Genomic DNA, 14,191 nt, shown 5'->3' on the forward strand with positions numbered 1-14,191 from the left:
TATATTTTAAATAATAACGAACAAAAATGTATAATTTTTAAAATATTTAATTTCCACAATTTTCAAATTCAAATTTTTTTTTGTTTTTGTTTGAATTTTGTGTATAAAGTTTTGACAAATGACTAGTGAACGAAAACTATTTAATTTAATAGTCTTTTTGTTGTTTAACTTTATATAAAGATAGTAAAATCCTAACGCACCTTTTTTGTTGAGAGGTTCACGTACCACTGATTTATTCTTAAAACATATTATTAACAATAGCAAAAAACAAAACAAATGGAAAGCTGCGGCTATTAAAAGCTTTTTTTAGTTGTAAATAAATGTTAAATAATTGAAATTAAAATAAGTATAAGAGAACCCAATTGACTTAACATACCGGCGCCCATTGAGACCGTCAGGTTCAATTAATAGGTAATAAAGATAGCTTCGTAATTGGTTTGAGTTGTGTAAAAGTACTATATCCTTGTGAAAATAGTGTTGTTGAATAATATATACAATCCATTTCATATATGTTGACTTTTTTTAATTAGCTTTTTTATAAATGAGTATTGTAATTATTTAAAACATTTGTCAAAAATATTTTTTATATACAAATTTTATTCTATTCAGTTGTTTTAAAATTTTTTCCCTGATGATGGTTTTAAAAAACCGAAACGTCGGAAATAAATATTAAATAAGTAAAATAATAAGAAAAATTTTTTATTAAAAAAACCAAATTACAAAATCTGACTTATAGCCCAATACTCATTTATAAAAAAGCTAATATATACAATATGCAACAGAGCGCGTTGTATTTCATCTACCACGAATAATGATTGAATTTGTGCCTCGTACTTGTGGTGCCAACTTCGCATCAGCGCAACCACACGTAGACATTTGTTATAATTGCTTATCTGATGAAGTCTCTGTAGCAAATACGAAAGCTTGATATCTTCCAAAATGCACACTAGTTTGCGAGTTTCTAACTTGCGTTCATCAACTGTTACTTGATTTATTGAATGTTCTGGCCAGTTTGGCAACGGCAACATTAAAAATGAAGGTTCTTTGAACCAATTTGATGATAGTAATTCTGGGACGATACACCCTCTAGAAACGAGATCAGCTGGATTCTGATCGGTTGGTACATGGCGCCAAAATGCATTTACCGACCATTCTTGAACGTCAGCAACTCGATTACCAACAAAGGTCGCTAGAGTTGAAGAATGAGAACTAATCCAATGTGAAGTAATTTGTGAATCAGACCAAAAGTATATGTTATTAATATAATATAATAAATTATCTTTAATCTTGTTCCAGCATCCAGCAAGAAGATGATCGGTACACAATTCAAGACGTGGTAATGATCTTGCTTTCACAGGAGCAACTCGGGATTTGGAAGTTAATAAATGAACACTAACATTGCCAAAATTATCTTGACAACGTAGATAGATACAACATCCGTATGCTCTAATTGATGCGTCGCTGAAGCCATGTATTTGTATGTTAATTGAGTTCTTGATTCGAGTGGACCTTGGAATTTTAAGACGTATCACTTGATGCAAATCAGCAAGAATTCTGTTCCATGTTGTGTAAATTTCTTGAGGTACGGATTCATCCCAATCACGTCCAATTATCCATAGTTGCTGTAAATCTTAGCTTTGATGATGAGTGGACTAATTAGACCCAATGGATCATATAAAGATGATGCTAATGACAAAATGTTTCGTTTAGTATGACTTGCTGGTACATTGGTTGATTGAAAAGTAGTAAGGATGGAAATTTTGTAATAATTTCCAACCTACATAAATAACATACACACATCTACACAGCGTTTAGCCCAAATTAATTGTTGAATTATTGTACACGGAAAAATAGAAATCTCTGAAATAAATGAATAAAAATTAAAGAAATGAATTTTGTTTTGAAATCTAATAAATATCTTGTTTTAAATTGGCCTTTGCACGAAAAATTTTAACAATAGCTGCTCACATTGCGCACTACGGTAAAACGTGGAACTAGGGTAAGAGAAATGCAAATATGAACAAAAAAATATATTCAGTTAATATAGAAATACACACCTGCAGATGTATTACCACAACTTTTAATCCAAATTATTAAGAATTTATTACGATTGAACTATTAATTTATTATTAAAAATTATTAACAAATTGTTTTTAATAAAAACAAGAAATACCGCACGAAAAGTTACGAGAATTATCAAATCAAAACATAACAAACAAATATCAAAAACGTCAGAATGCAATTCGCTGCAAAAAGATGCACAAGGAAGCTTTTGCGCAAAAGTGTTAAAGTGCATTAAGTTCAACTAAGATCAACTCAAAGCTTTGTTACTTTACACAAAAAGTTCAAGAGTATTCGTATAAAAGACGGCGCAATTTTCTAAGAATTTAGTGAGTCTTGTACGACCACTCGGTGGCGTTGTATGTCAACATATAAAATAAATAAATATAAAAAAATTGTCTGACACAGTGGCGGTTTTAAGCCTAGTTGTATAAATTACTTAAATATATATATAATTGTGTACCATCGCCTGGGCGGTTTTAAGTCAAGACACTTGGACACTATTGTATAAATATTCCATAACCGAACAAGAAAATATATTTTTTTTTTATATGTACACTAACCCTTCTGTCCCTAACAGGTGCACCGAGAGTGGACAATCATACGAAGGTGCCAACAACGAAAACAAACTAGAGATCATCGCGAACGCCAAAGAAACAATTACCGGATCCAGCTTGTCACCTGGGAAAGAATCTAAAGTTCATATCTACTTATCTTTAACTAACTTTTGTTTTTTTTTTAAATACGATTATAAAGAAATCATAATATTTTATTAAAATCCACTTTGAAATACATAATCAATGTCAAGTTATATCTAATTGCGTTTAATTAAATTCATTTTGTTTATGACTATTTTAATGAATTAATTTTATTTTAAATAAATCTACATTTAAAATTAAACACACAATCTTTTATTTGAGAAGTTCTGTCTCCGCGATTATAAATTTATTGTAGCGACCCCCTGGAAAAGACTGAGGATACCCCAGCATAAATTATAACGAAACGGGAAAATCCGTGTCGTTACAAAGTGAAGCAAAAATAGTCTTCTTTCGTATTCCATAACATTTCAAGTGGACATGCCATATCTCTTGCAGTCTCAATATCTGTAAGTTTAACATTTGGTGCAGTGATGTTAACATTGTTGCTATTCCACTTTGTTAACGATAGGTTGTAGAAATTCAATATTTCGGTAGTTTCATTTTTGATGGCTTGCAATGTCTCCAAGTCATCTGCTCCTGAGATCATGTCATCGACATAAAAATCCCGTTTTAATATCATTTTACCTGTTTCTTTACTGTAAGGAGAGTTATCTGCAATGTAGTGTAAGCAACGGGTTGCAAGAAATGGCGCAGAACTCGTACCATATGTAACAGTATTAAGTTGATAAACTGAAATATTTTGCGATTTATGCTCACGCCACAAAATTAGTTGAAAATTGCGATCACTTGGATGTAGCCAAAACTGTCTATACATTTTTGTTATGTCAGCCGTTATTCCATATTGATACAATCGAAATCTTAATAATGTTATTACAAGTTCATTTTGGATTGTAGGGCCCACCATTAATAACTCATTTAATGACACTTGTGGTGATGTACGAGCTGAAGCATCAAAAACTACACGTAATTTAGTAGTTGTGCTATCTGGTTTAATTACATAATGATGTGGGATAAAATAGTGGGGAGAATTTAAATCCAAATCCTTAACCATCGACATATGTCTGAGATTTTCGTAATCTTGCATAAATTTCACATATTCCAATTTTAACTCAATATTGGAGTCAAGTCTTCTTTCCATAGATAAATATCTTCTTAATGCAATTTCCTGAGAATTTCCAAGAGTACTTGTGTCGCCTTTGAATGGCAACCTTGTCATAATTCGGCCATCGTTACTGAGAGCTACAGTTTTTTTTAAAGTTGGTTTCGCATTGCTGTTCTTCTACTGACCATACTGATGGTGGATGAACTGGTTCCTCTATCTGCCACAACCGTTCCAAGTTCGCATTAATTGTATCCAAGCTGACAACACAATGGGATGAAACAATTTTGAAATCTTTAGTAGAACAATATTTTCCTGAAATAATCCAGCCGAACAAAGTTTTTTGTAAAGTCGGTAAATTCTCACCAAGTTTTATTTGGCCTACTGCTAGCAGTGAAAAGAAAGCTTCTGCACCAAGTAACATATAAATTTTTTGGCGTTTGTAAAATGCCGGATCAGCTAATTGAAGATTTTCAGGAATTTGCAACTCTTCTAACGACAGTGTTTCATTAGGGTGATATTTAGAAATTCTTTTGGTAACGAGAAACTCAAGTACTGCTTCAAAACTGTTTAACCTTGATCGTATCGTGCTTATTGTTTTATGTTTAATATTTACTAATGCAGCTCCTACACCAACAAGACTGTTTTTACTTCGTGACTTTTTTAGATGAAGTGCATTACACATCGATTCCGATATTAAATTGACCTGCGAGCATGAATCTAATAACACTATACAGAATTGGAAAGTACCCGATGCATCTTTAACTAACACCATTGCTGTTGCCAAAAGCACCACTGATTTTACCCGAGCAGAAGTTTCGTCTGGAACTAGTGCATTAGTCTGTACATGACTTAGAGGTGATATTGTTTGCTCACATAAAGGTTCCATATTAGATGATGCACCAGTATTATGTAAAAGTGAATGATGTCGTTTTTTGCACATTCGGCATGAATACGTTGATGGACAATGTGTGCTAATGTGATCTTTCCGGAGACAATTAAAGCATAGTTGGATTTGCTTCGCCTGTTGACATCGATTTTCAACTGATAGAGCTAAAAAATTTGGACAATTAGTAATATAATGACCAGGTTTTAAACAATATACACAATGAATCTGACTTGTAGACTTTTGTTTCGTCATTAAGATGTGCTTGAAAGGTTTACGAACACTAGTATGCTGCAACTCTTGGTTGATTGTAGCCTTTGGCTTGGCCTTTGCTAGTACCATTAATTGTTGACATCGCCTGTCAAGCATCTTGCAACATTCCAGCCAAGTTGGTAGTTTCGTATAGTCGTGACATTCATTCCATTTACGTTTCGTCTCACTATTCACTTTCATCATCACCAAGTGAATCAAGATTGCATATCTGTTCGTGTGATCCCAATGACTTAAGCGAACTATATAAAATCGAAATGTTGTCCACTAATTGGCGAAGTTGTGTCGAATCAGGTTAAATACATTGTGGTTCATCAAAAAGTGCTGCAATGCCTTCCAGAAATATGAGAGGGTCATTATCGTATCGCTCTTTGAGTCTTTGGAGAGCCTTCGGATAGTTGTCTTCCGTTATCTGGAACGCCTTTACTGTTGCTAACGCTTCGCCTTGAAGACACGATAACAAATGGTTGAATTTTTCAGTTGATGTCAAGACCGAATCACTATCTACAAGGTTTTGAAAAATATGTATACAATTTTTGAATTCAAGATATTTGCCGTCAAACTTAGGCAACTTTAAATGTGGCAATCTGTTTGACGGCAACTGCGGTAACGAGAAAGTTTGCTCATGGTAGCTTTGTCTCCTCCGTCCATCAACTAATGACAATATTAAACATTTTGTACTTACGTACAGCTCATTGATGTCAGAGCGCGCGGAATCTGTAGGACAATATCGCTCTATCTGATTCTGGTAGTAAGATACCTGCTTATAATAGGCATCTAGCATCCCAAGTCTACACTCCAATTCCGTTGACGATAAAGTTTTGTTATTCTCAACAATATTTTTAATTCGCGTTATACTGCCTTTCGTAGATGCTCGCTGCTGTTTTAATTCTTCTAATAAAGGCAGTGGCGGCAGAGAATTTGACGCTGCAGTCGAATTGTTTTCGGCAGCGCTGCTCGCTGCTGCATTATTAGAATTTTGCATCACCGAAAGCAAATGCAAAACCGAAAATAAAACAACAAAAAAACCAACTAATATTATGAAGGTTAATAACTTGAATGATTGTCAAAGTTATTGTTAAATTGAACAACTGTTGTTTATTTTTAAGTTTTAAACAATTACTGATGTAAGAGACTATTAATATTAAGTTTTTAATATTAATTTGAAACACCTTTAGTATTTATTTATATCAAGTCTTTAATATAAATTCAATTTAATTTGAAACACTTTTAGTCGTAATATAAATTGAATTTAATTTGAAACACTTTTAATATTTAATTTATCTTAAGTCTTTAAAATAAATTTAAGTTAATTTCAAATACTTGTCGTGTCGTGTCCTGTCACGGTCGCCAATGAACGAAAACTATTTTTATATACTATATATATTTAATAGTCTTTTTGTTGTTTAATTTTATATAAAGATAGTAAAATCCAAACGCACCTTTTTTGTTGAGAGGTTCACGTACCACTAATTTATTCTTAAAACATATTATTAACAATAGCAAAAAACAAAACAAATGGAAAGCTGCGGCTATTAAAAGCTTTTTTTTTAGTTGTAAATAAATGTTAAATAATTGAAATTAAAATAAGTATAAGAGAACCCAATTGACTTAACAACTAGAAAATTGGTTGTAATTTCCAATCAGTAGATCGCTTATCACTTTGATAATATTTTTTCCTTATCACTTTTACTTTTTCCTAAATATATATGTGCATTGTTTCTTGATTTCTATAGTTTTATCAGATATAAAACAACCGTAAAGTAATAATTTCTTATTTCTAATACTATGGCAACACAAACCTTCTTGTTGGATAATGTTTGACACATAATTACAATAAGTATGGTTCGCCTTTAAACTATCAGTGCACATGGCGCGCGACTGGCCACGAAATTTCACAATTTTTGATTCTAATAAATTTAAGGATTTTAATACGATATGTGGGTAATTAAAAAACAGGATACAGGTAACTAACAAAATATACCTTTAAGGTGTTAGACTTTAATAACATTTGCAATAGATGAAACCTTCACTCTTATTTCGGAGCACAATAATTATACTGTGGGTCGAACAAGTGCAGATTTGGTATTGTCTCATGATAATTCAATAAGTCGTTCCCATTCGATTTTACGTATTATCGTTATCGATATCGATAAAGAGACACTATCAATAGAAGATGTTGGATCTAAATACGGGACTTTTATAAATGAAAATATAGAAAATGGTATTAAACTCAACCAAGGAAAACAACAGGAATTATCAGATGGGGATCGTATCAGATTTGGCATTTTTAAAAATATTTGGCATGTCTCACATGTACCCATCATTAGTGCAATATCTGGATTGTCTTCAGGAGATGCTAAAATAATGGAACATTATATGTCTTTTTTTGGAGGAAAACTTGTAGATAAATGGGATACGAAATGTACTCACTTAACAATGAAGGAATTCAGATTGACTGTGAAAGCATTACACGCCTTAGTTGAACAGAGACCAATCGTTACTCTTGACTACTGGCGAAATTTTGTGGACGCTGCACGCCGTGGACGTAGTACACTCCCCCAACCCAATGAATACAAGCCTATAAATAGCAATGATTTGATGGGACATAATCTAGATTGCACAATAACACCGGCTCGTAAAACTGTTTTCAGCGGTATGACATTTGTGTTTATGAATGCGAACCAGCTTGAAATATATGGACCCATTATAATTAAAGCCGGTGGAGCTACAAAAGCTCTAAAATTTTGTGTGCCAAAATCTTTTTTACTTAAAAGTAACGTAGTTGTTTTGCAATATGTGCCCTCTACCCCATCGCAAGGTACGCAAACGATTAATGTCATTGAGAGTAAGTTTTTATAAGTTCTTCGTTATTTTTCCTTATATTTATTTGCAATTTTTGTAGACTATTTAGAAACTAATAATCTACGTTTTATACCTGAGTATGAAATTGGACTAGCAATTCTACACTGTTCTATAGAAAAATTCTGCAATCCTTGTTATAAGGTTATTAATGGCCTAATACCCTCAACAAGTTCCATGGGTTTATCTCCTAATACATGTCTTTTTAAAAATACTGAAGCTACTCAGAGTAACGCTAGTGAACGTACTGAATTATTTCCACGGAGCAGTAATACAGCTCATTTGGAGACGCAGCAAGCCTATAAACGTCCAATCATTGCAGTACTTACTGATAATGATGATAGTGATGATGATCTGTTTAATTTTGGTGGCGGGCCATCAAAAAAAACAAGTTTACAAGATAAATATAAAAGTTTAGATGAAGAACTTTACGATTTATTTCAATTAAAAAAAAGTATGCAGACAAGTGATAAAGTAACTGGCAAAAAATCACCCATTAAAAACGTAATTTTCAAACCGAAACCAAAGCCTTTACCTATTATAACTACACGGAAAGAAAAAACTACAGTTGAAGGTTTTCAGCAAAAATCAGGTGTGCAAATAGATAATTCGCCACCACGGAGCAGTAATACAGCTCATTTGGAGACGCAGGAAGCCTATAAACGTCCAATCATTGTAGTACTTACTGATAATGATGATAGTGATGATGACCTGTTTAATTTTGGTGGCGGGCCATCAAAAAAAACATGTTTACAAGATAAAGATAAAAGTTTCGGTGAAGAACTTTACGATGTACGAAATAAACAACAACAACAGGAATTATGTCTACTTGAAACAGAAAAGATCGGTGTGAATGATGATGGCAAATCCGGGAGCAAACAAAATTCAATATTAGATGATGAAAGTATGTCAAAGCGTAAACAGAACAAAATTATTCAAATTGTTATAAGTGACAGTGATGACAGTAATGAAGAAGAGAATTTATTTCAATTAAAAAAAAGGATGCAGACAAGTGATAAAGTAACTGACAAAAAATCTCCCATTAAAAACATAATTTCCAAACCGAAACCAAAGCCTTTACCTATTATAACTACACGGAAAGAAAAAACTACAGTTGAAGGTTTTCAGCAAAAATCAGGTGTGCAAATAGATAATTCGCCACCACGGAGCAGTAATACAGCTCATTTGGAGACGCAGCAAGCCTATAAACGTCCAATCATTGCAGTACTTACTGATAATGATGATAGTGATGATAAAAGTTTAGATGAAGAACTTTACGATTTATTTCAATTAAAAAAAAGTATGCAGACAAGTGATAAAGTAACTGGCAAAAAATCTCCCATTAAAAACATAATTTTCAAACCGAAACCAAAGCCTTTACCTATTATAACTACACGGAAAGAAAAAACTACAGTTGAAGGTTTTCAGCAAAAATCAGGTGTGCAAATAGATAATTCGCCACCACGGAGCAGTAATACAGCTCATTTGGAGACGCAGCAAGCCTTTAAACGTCCAATCATTGCAGTACTTACTGATAATGATGATAGTGATGATGACCTGTTTAATTATAAAGATAAAGATAAAATAACTTGATATGAAAAATGAGAATAGTACAGATGAAAAACATCAATTTATTGACTCATTTAAAAATGCTTTCATAGTACAAGTGAAAAAGCTGATAATATCTAAACCTTTAGAAGATCTTTCATCATTACAACTTATATTAAACAATTCAAAAAACAATGGAACTACTAATTTTAAAAAATTTGTTAAGGTACATTTAATTATTCCAAAATAGTTCATTTATTATTAATCATTTTTATTCCATTTTTGGTAGACTAAAAATCTCAGACCGCAGCAAAGAATCATACCAACTCATCCAGTATCACTTATGAGTTTGTTATCAAATCAATCATAAAATTCGGAATTCCTTAATTTTTAATACAGATATATATTTTACTTTTTATATGTTATATATGTTTCATATGTTATTTAAATCAAATACATGTTTCAAATATTTAAAATGTTCAACATTAATGTAGCATTAATATGTTTTTTATGAGTATTTCTCAAAGAGAACCTTCATATATACCAGAATTATAACTGGTACAAATTTTGTTAACTATTAAGAATTAAAAAAACACTAACACAAAATTGATTTGTAGTACGAAGTACTAAATTTAATTATTTTTAATTCTATTTTTGAATAGCAACGATATTTTGTTTTTTCAGGAATATGGAATTGTTACAGAGTAGTTCTAACTTATTTAGTAATTTACAGCAATTTCAAGCTGAAGCTTCTCTCCTAAGTGCTTTGTATTGTAATAGTAGCATATAGTAATAGTAGTAATAGTAGAATATTATAGCTCAATTAATTAGCTCTAAAAATGAGGTCCATACAAAAATGTATTATTAAATTTCAATAATAAAAAAACTTGCATTACAATATCTGATATGTCACATGAATATTATAGTCTGCCTTTGTTGTGTCGAGTCAGAATTTTGTGTGACATACAATATTTGTTGGTCAATCTATTCCAAATGTAGAATCTCTCACAGACACAAATCAGAGATTTCTAGGTACTGGGCACTGGACCATAGGACGACACCTGCCGTGTGGTGGCGGGATAAGAATACCACCTCAGTATGTCTCTGCTTGTCGTAAAAGGCGACTAAAAGAGAAAATGCAAAGATCAAAGTAGAACTTCTACGATTCCTGGTAAGTCGTGAGGGCGCACAGGTCAAAGTAGCTTGCTACGACTCCTGATAAGACGACCCTTCTGCTAGCAGGTCGGCCCGGCATTTGCTCAGGCCCTGCTAAGTTGACCAGCCTTCGGGAAGTGCGACTATCTATCAGGTCAACTGTCAAGCGATAAGTACTCTGCTTATCGTTTGACGCAGATAGTCGGGTGGGGTGAAGGAAAACACCCTTTTAGTGAATGAGCAGTGAGAATGATTGTATGAATGTGTGCATAAATGAATTGTGTGTATTAGAAATAAAACCCCCCAAACTAAGGTGGAACAGCTACGCCTTTAGCTTGGCTGCTGGGGTAGAAGCAGTCTTAGTAGCGAACTCAGGACACCTGGCGACCTCCTGTTTTAAACAGCCTTACCTGTGCAATGCGAAGCTCTCCGCAGGTGGACATATTTCTCTTCGCAACTCGTGGGAATCAAAATTGACAAAAAAATTTTAAATATACCAACTCAAGGCGAAGTGGTTGACGCTGATTAGGTGGACAATGAGGCCTCACAGGCCGAGCTGATAGCCTTAGCTTCAGATACCACCACGCATGACGGTCATGAGACCAACAAAATGGTGGACGAAGAAGCCCCGCAAGAGGCTGAGCCGTTAACCAAAACAGTTGGAAACATGACAACGACTGATCTTGACTTGGCCGAGCGTATCCGTCTGAACATGAGGGAGAAGCAGAAGCGTAGAAGAGAGAGGCAAAAGGCTGCAAAAGCCACAAGATCGGTTGAACAACTAGCCGATCGATTCAGCGGACTATCGCATGTGGAATCATCGCTAGAGGAAGAACAGCTAGCAAAGAGGTATAAGGGCGACTGATAACCAGAAGAGAACGCAAAACGGATCTGGGGTTAAAAAAGGCGGACAACCCATACAGGGTGTTAACCAACCAAAACAAGGCGGACAACTTATAACTGTTGTTAACCAAGTACTGGTCCCCAAACCAGTACAGCGGACCATCTACCTAGCACAAGTAAGGCTGCAAATAAACAGAATTACGGCAAGCAGGCAGTAGGAGACGCAAAGGATGGCCCTGCTCATAAGAGGTCCTATGCCCAGTTCGCTGGGACGGATCTCAATATGGGCATCACCGATTCAAGAGTCGAAGGACCTCTTGGCGAGAAACACTTAGTTGCTTTTAAAGCATCTTTGTTGAACGCCGTGGAGTCCTTAGATGGCGGAATAGGTGACATAGGGTTTGTGACATAGCTCCACGTGGAACAACTTCGGAAAATTAGTGAGCCATCGTAAGATTCTTGATCTCGTCCAGGCCGCGGTCAAGGAAACGCAGATGCTATTGGAGACTATGAGGAGCGTTTATGGGACAGAAGTGTCCTATAGAACACTGATAGTAGACGGCCTTCTACATAATGAATGTGGAAGGAATGACATTTGCATATTTACCGATGGCTCCTTAATGGATGGCAGAGCTGGTGCTGGGGTTTACTCGAAAGAGCTAAAACTAACGTGCACTCTACATCTAGGAATATATGTTTCCGTCTATCAAGCGGAACTTATGGCGGTCTCACATGCTCTGGATCACCTATTGGATTGTCAGGTATATCAGAAAAAGATTCTGATAGCGCTGGACAACCAAGCAGTTATCAAAAGCATGCAAAAGACATACATAACTAACAGCTTAGAACAAGAATGTGTAACGAAGCTCATGGAATGTGCTCATGGAAATGAGGTAACGATCATGTGGGTTAAAGGACACATCGGTATTGAGCAAAAGGAGAAGGCAGATGAACTTGCAAAGCAAGGATCAAGCCATAATTTCTGTGGCCCGGAGCCCAGAATACCATTGGGGTACAGCATGACGGCAGCCTATGTCTATAAGTGGATAATCTCACTTCATCTTAATAGATGGAGAGAGTTGAGCACTTATAGACAGACCAAACTCATGTTACCAAAACCATGGGCCAGAGAAGCGATAAAGGTGCTTAGCTATTCGCTGAGCACCCTAAGCTGGCTGACCTCACTAATTACTGGACATGGCAACTTCAATTATCACCTCAAAAAGATAACTCTTGCTGAGGAAGATACTTGCAGACTATGTCTAGAAGAAAAGGAGACAGCGGTGCATATAATGTGCCAATGTCCAGCACTGGCAAGTAGGAGGAAGTCTGTCTTGGGACACTATTGGGTTGCTGACGACTTGGCAGGAAACCTCAAACTAAATGAAATGCTTGCATTAACAAAAGATGTAGTTATGCGAACGGAAGCCACTCCAGCTTTAACTCAATAACAACATCCGAGAATCGAAGGACGAAAAAGGACCCAAGTCGTTTCGTGGTCTACTTCGACTAATCCTTCACTTCAGTGGGGCCACTTGTTGGACAGTGACTACCAGCTCTCGAAGAAAGGACAACAGAACACCTGTTGTGTTTATGTCCAGACTGGGGCAGAACTAGGCTTAAGTTTCTGGAGGCCCCCTTCTTCAACACACTCGGTGATATCTCAAGCATTAGCTAGATTCTAGTATCTCTCTTGTAGTTTACCACTTGTTCATTATTTAATATGATGTGAATAACTTCATTCATTAATCTTTTTTGATAATTATTTTCGATTTCAAGAATTATTACTTCATCAAAGTTGAAATTATGTCCATTTTTTCCCATCATCTTTATTTATTAATTAATTATTTCAAAATAATAAATATATATAAATATAGATATAAATTATAAAATTGTAACTATATATAATATGAGAGAGAAGTAGTAAATTTTGTTTACATTTCTTTCTAATATTTTTAATGATTTTAAATAAATATATTTATTAATTAACAACAAATTTAATAAATTTTGATAAATGTACGATAATAGTTCATGATTTTCAATGTTTATAGTTGTTTCTGTTTGTCACATGGTTTTATAATATAGTGTGAATTAAACATAATGTTGGATCTGAAACATCATATAGGAAGGTTTAACGCACAATGAGAGAATTATATATTTAAATCGCCAAGGGGAATGGGGTATATACTAAAAAATTCATTTTGCCATCATTTTTACAGTGACTTTACAATGTCAAGTTGTTAATTTTGACTATAATCCTCTTGAATAGGTCACTATATCAAATTGTATTTTCAAAACTTCATTATCTTTGCTGCCTTGACTTTATAAGATGATAAATCTGAACACTTATCAGGTAAACCAGGATTATGTAAAATAATTAAAAAAATTTATGATTATTATATTATCTTTATTAAATAATATACGTACATAAATTAAATGAAATTATTATTTTAACATCTAAGCACAACAAGGACAAATTGTCGACTTCTCAGAAGAGGAACATACAGGCCCGTAATGTATTTCGAGAAGCGTTATAAGTACAAAATTTCATTTATATATATTATAAATATATTATTATTTATATATTATATTTCATTTATATATTGAATAAAGTACTCATCCGAGCTCCACTTATTCCGCTTTACAATCGTGTTTTTTTTGATCCTGATTGTAAAGTATATACATAATTAGACCCCCACGCAATCTTGCGTAAACCCATCTCCTTCATCGATATTTCCATCCTTCTTAAGTGTATTAGTCTATTATTATTATTATTATTATTATTATTATTATTATTATTATTATTAT

The 14,191-nt window shown here is 34.0% G+C and overlaps 2 protein-coding genes across 3 annotated transcripts in view; one reads left to right on the forward strand and one right to left on the reverse strand.

The window, feature by feature from the left end:
• Positions 1–14,191, reverse strand: part of LOC119679664 (homeotic protein antennapedia) — a 413,608-nt gene that overhangs the window by 131,317 nt on the left and 268,100 nt on the right. The window lies entirely within an intron of this gene.
• LOC119682258 (nibrin-like) lies at positions 6,914–9,430 on the forward strand. Its single transcript, XM_038095644.1, has 3 exons — positions 6,914–6,941; positions 6,996–7,823; positions 7,881–9,430. The coding sequence occupies exons 1-3, from the start codon at positions 6,914–6,916 to the stop codon at positions 9,428–9,430; spliced, it is 2,406 nt and encodes an 801-aa protein (XP_037951572.1).

The sequence above is a fragment of the Teleopsis dalmanni genome, chromosome 2, assembly GCF_002237135.1.
Source record: "Teleopsis dalmanni isolate 2A chromosome 2, ASM223713v2, whole genome shotgun sequence".
Lineage (NCBI taxonomy): Eukaryota > Metazoa > Arthropoda > Insecta > Diptera > Diopsidae > Teleopsis > Teleopsis dalmanni.